General features: G+C 43.8%; 1 protein-coding gene across 1 annotated transcript; it reads right to left on the bottom strand.

The window, feature by feature from the left end:
* Positions 1-264: 264 nt before the first annotated feature.
* LOC112069535 (uncharacterized) lies at positions 265-2,989 on the bottom strand. The gene is made up of 5 exons (XM_024136872.2): positions 2,849-2,989; positions 2,112-2,663; positions 1,398-1,659; positions 652-757; positions 265-500 (listed from the first exon to the last, which is right to left on the bottom strand). The coding sequence occupies exons 1-4, from the start codon at positions 2,987-2,989 to the stop codon at positions 735-737; spliced, it is 978 nt and encodes a 325-aa protein (XP_023992640.2). The 3' UTR covers positions 265-500; positions 652-734.
* Positions 2,990-4,733: the final 1,744 nt, after the last annotated feature.

Below are 4,733 nucleotides of genomic sequence, written 5' to 3'. Positions count from 1 at the left end.
ATTTCGTTGTACTGTACTTGTGGTTGTTCATTGACAATATTGTTGAATCTCATCTAATGCGTGGCATACCTAAGCGAGCAGTGACCATTTTGCACCAGAAAGTTCAATACATATCAATTATCTATTGCATTGTCACATCAGGGCTGTTTGGAATGAATCCTAACTTCCACTCGAGTCAAACTTTCAATGTGAGACAAAGTGAACATTTGTGGAATTCTGGATCTACCCCTTAGTGAGTGTTAATTGACCCCTCTCCCTCTTTACCTCAGCCCACCGACCAGCAGGGCATTCATGACACGGGTTGGGGTGCAGCTCTGCACCATGTGACCCAGGGCAAAGTTGGCGCCCTGCCGGATGAAGGTGTTGGCCTCGCTGGCTTTGTGCAGCAGCACGCGTGCCGTCCCCTCCACCTCACTGTCCATGGCCCTTTGGAGGTGGACGTACATGTCACCCAGTGTGGCCATGGCAGCACAGGACACTGCAGAGCGCAGGTTCTTCACCTGAATCATAATAACACGCACAGGACCAGCTATTAATGTTGAGCAGTACAACCYACGAACATCAGAAACATGACACAATAATTTGACTTGTTCTCCAAATGTAGCAGATTTGTGCAGATGAATGAATAGGGCAGTGAATGAATACAGCTACCTCATTTATAATGGCAAGGCAGATATCATGGAGTTTAGGCATCAGTATGTCCATGTGGTTCTGAGCCATCACACGGAGAGAGGTCAAGCCCTCGATCTTCTTCTCCCTGCAATTCAGTGAAAGAAACGTAAGCAATTTCCACAACATTTTCCAAATGATGTTCATCAATTAGGACTCTGGTCTCTTAATTTCAGAAGTTTCTACGCTCTGTAGCTCAAATCTACATTTCCAAGGACACTACACTGTGCTTCCTTTAGCCTAGCTCCATTGGTCTTGTCTACAGTGAATGCTCACCAGTCATCAGAGGCAGAGTGGAGCAGMTTGAAAGTCTTAGTCAGGGCCTGCTCTGGGTTGGACAGGGGCTGCAATCTAGCCTGGTCCTGACTCTTCTTTATTTGGCCCTTTGGCTCACTGGCTGCCTTCTTGTCTATGGGTTGACAGCAGACATCTATCTCTCTATGAACTGTTTGTATTTATTTATGTATTTACTCATTTCCATATCTGTTTGTATCATTTTAAATTTAGCACACACTTTTTTGGTGCTCACCCTGCTCAGAAGCAGGGTCCAGTTAACCTTGAGTAAAGGTTATCTCACTGTGAAACAGGCAAAGCAAGTGTGTAAAAATGTCTTAGCCCTGGGCTAAAGCCATTTGTGTCCCTTCCCTTCCTACTATCTTTCTATCACTCTACCTAGCTTCATCTCCCTGTCTAATTTACATTAGTGTGAGTACATTAGAGGGACTGACCTGAGCTGGTGGCAGCCTTTGGCAGGCTAAGGAACCTTATAGGCCGAGGCAGTTTGCTCCTGGGCTTGGTAAGAGGGGGAGCAGGCCTGGGTGGGCTGTCACGCGACTTGACGGGGGTCCCGACATCCAAGTAGTCACGGAGCTCCGCAGGGGTGTTCATATCCACTGAGCTCAGGCTTCCCAGAGAGCTGGTGGCTATTTCCCCCATGGACATGGCCGAGTCCAAACTTCTCCTGCCCACGGCCTTCACCTCATGTACCACCTTTGGTGTAGACCAGAAAAGAATGCTCCCATCATAGGAATACATATAGAACTAGTATATACATAAAACAAATACACAGAGAGATCCTGTATTCTAGGATCTATTCTATCATGCTGTCAAAGAGAGTATCCTTTCTAACCTGTACCCCCGCACAATGACTCGGTACCGATACCCCCTGTATATAGCCTCGTTATTGTTATGTCATTGTGTTACTTTAATTATTATTATTTTTTACTTTAGTTTTATTTGGTAAATATTTTCTTAACTCTTCTTGAACTGCACTGTTGGTTTCACGGTAAGGTCTACACTTGTTGTGTTCGGCACATGTGACAAATAAAGTTTGATTTGATTATAAGACATGGAACCACTATCTGTTTTGGCAATTTATCCGTCCAAGCATAATCCTGAACTGCAAATGTTCACATTTACAATAAATTCGAAGTCCATCCTACCTTCCAGGCCCCCTCCTTTAGGTGAGTCTCGATGTCCCTCACCTCCTCCATCAGGTCAATGGGTCCGTTGTTGTCAGCACAGCCCTGGTCTGACTGGACTTTCAGGGCTTTGACTCCCCGCCTGCCCTTCTTCTTCTTGCCCCTCTTGGAGGGAGCTCCAGTGGGAGGGACGGGAACAGGCCACACGCTACTGCTGCTGAATGACTTATTTACCTGGATGGACTCCAGAGAGTGAGATCCGGGTCGAACTTGGGCTCCGTCCACCCCCACCACGTTCTTCAGTGGGGCCAGAGCTATGTGTTCAAGCCTTCGTGGCAAAGGCCTCGGTGGAGCTTTCGGCCGCGGAATGCACTGAATAGAGGGGACGAAGTGGTGCGCGAAGGTGCTGCCAACCCCGATGAGAGCAGTCCGGACATAATTCTCATGGATAGCACTTATCTTTCTTTGCTTTTCTTCCATGGCCTCTCTCTCAGCTCTCTGCATCTGCAGAAGTCTGGCATCACTGATGAAGCCACGATGGCCCTCTGGGATTGGGTAGCTCTCCTGATAGCCCTGGATCACAATGGGACAGTATGAAATGAATAGCAGAAGTGAAGTAGGCAAAATAGTTTCTACAGTGTGTCATAAAAAGCTTTTAAGCTAAAGATTTTATGGATGTAGGCCTACTGTATATCTATGAAACCACAAAATAAACAGTGATATTTTTGAAAAACGTTTGAAAAACTGATGAGCCTTACAAAACTTGAAAACTTGTCCTGGTCATCCTGTTGGTTTAAAGCCATGTTTTGCTTCCTCAAGTTTTCGATGACGCTCTTCATCTGAGAGTTCTCCTTCTGGAGTTTGTCAAACTCACTTGATTTTCTTCCTCGATAAGCCATTGATGAAAAATATTAACACACTCAAAATAAGAACTTGACCTATCTCTGTGAGAGATCTATCATGAAATGAGTGGAAATGAAATGTTGCTTGTCAGATGGAACCAGCAATGATATGATGGCAAGGCTTCTGTTACATTGTGATGTCATAATGGGGTCTGTTAACAGTGCTCAGCACATGGTGAACATTCATGAAAGCTTTTTGATTCCCATATAAAATCATAAATGTGGTGAATTTGTAAATACTATAATATATATATATATATATATATATATAAACGTCCCTTTTTTAGGACCCTGTCTTTCAAAGATAATTCATAAAATCCAAGTAACTTCACAGATCTTCATTGTAAAGGGTTTAAACACTGTTTCCATGTTTCCCAGCACAATCCCTCCATCAGTGCTCAGACTGTCCCAATAGCTGAGAGAGGCTGGACTGAGGGCTGTAGCTTCAATCCCATTGAGCACATCTGGGACTGTTGGATCGGAGGGTGAGAGCTAGGGCCATTCCCCCCAGAAATGTCCGGGAACTTGCAGGTGCCTTGTGGAAGAGTGGGGTAACATCTCACAGCAAGAACTGGCAAATCTGGTGCAGTCCATGAGGAGGAGATGCACTGCAGTACTTAATGCAGTTGGTGGCCACACCAGATACTGACTGTTTTTTATTTTGACCCCCTTTGTTCAGGGACACATTATTCATTTCTTTAGTCACATTTCTGTGAACTGGTTCGTTTATGTCTCAGTTGTTGAATCTTGTTATGTTCATACAAATATTTACACTGTTAAGTTTGCTGAAAATAAACGCAGTTGACAATGAGAGGACGTTTTTTTTTTTGCTGATTTATATATAATATATAACACCGTATATACAGTTGAAGTCGAAGTTTACATACACCTTAGCAAATACATTTAAACTCAGTTTTTCACAATTCCTGAAATTAAATCCTGTAAAAATCCCTGCTTTAGGTCAGTTAGGATCACCACTTTATTTTAAGAATGTGAAATGTCAGAATAATAGTAGAGATGATTTATTTCAGCTTTTTTCTTTCATCACATTCAGTGTAGTCAGTCGTGTATTCTTTCATCATTCCAGTGGGTCAGAAGTTTACATACATCAATTAGTATTTGTAGCGTTGCTTAAATTGTTTAACTTGGTCAAACGTTTCGGGTAGCCTTCCACAAGCTTCCCACAATAAGTTGGGTGAATTTTGGCCCATTCCTCCTGACAGAGCTGGCATAACTGAGTCAGGTTTGTAGGCCTCGTTGCTCGCACACGATTTTTCATTTCTGCCCACAAATGTTCTATAGGATTGAGGTCAGGGCTTTGTGATGGCCACTCCAACACCTTGACTTTGTTGTCCTTAAGCCATTTTGTGTGTGTGTTTTGGAGTGTCAGTGTAGTATGTGTAAGTGTATGGTTAGTGTCCAGTGAGTGTATATCGAGCCTGTGCAAGAGAGTCAGTGCAGAAAATAATAACAAATATGAATAAAATAAGGGGGTCAATGCAAATAGTCCGGGTAACCATTTGAATAACTGTTCAGCATTGCTATGGCTTAGGGGTAGAAGCTGTTAAGGAGCCTTTTGGCTCTCTGGGACCGCTTGCTGTGCAGTAGCAGAGAGAACAGTCTATGACTTGGGTGGCTGGAGCCTTCGACAATTTTAAGGGCCTTCCTCTGACACTGCCTGGTATAGAGCTTGAAGAATATTGAAAAGAATAATGGGCAAATGTTGCACAATCCAGGTGTG

This window comes from Salvelinus sp. IW2-2015, unplaced genomic scaffold (assembly GCF_002910315.2).
Source record: "Salvelinus sp. IW2-2015 unplaced genomic scaffold, ASM291031v2 Un_scaffold1042, whole genome shotgun sequence".
Classification (NCBI taxonomy): domain Eukaryota; kingdom Metazoa; phylum Chordata; class Actinopteri; order Salmoniformes; family Salmonidae; genus Salvelinus; species Salvelinus sp. IW2-2015.
The sequence above is the reverse complement of the archived record's forward strand: the minus strand, read 5'-3'. Positions and strand labels throughout refer to the sequence as shown.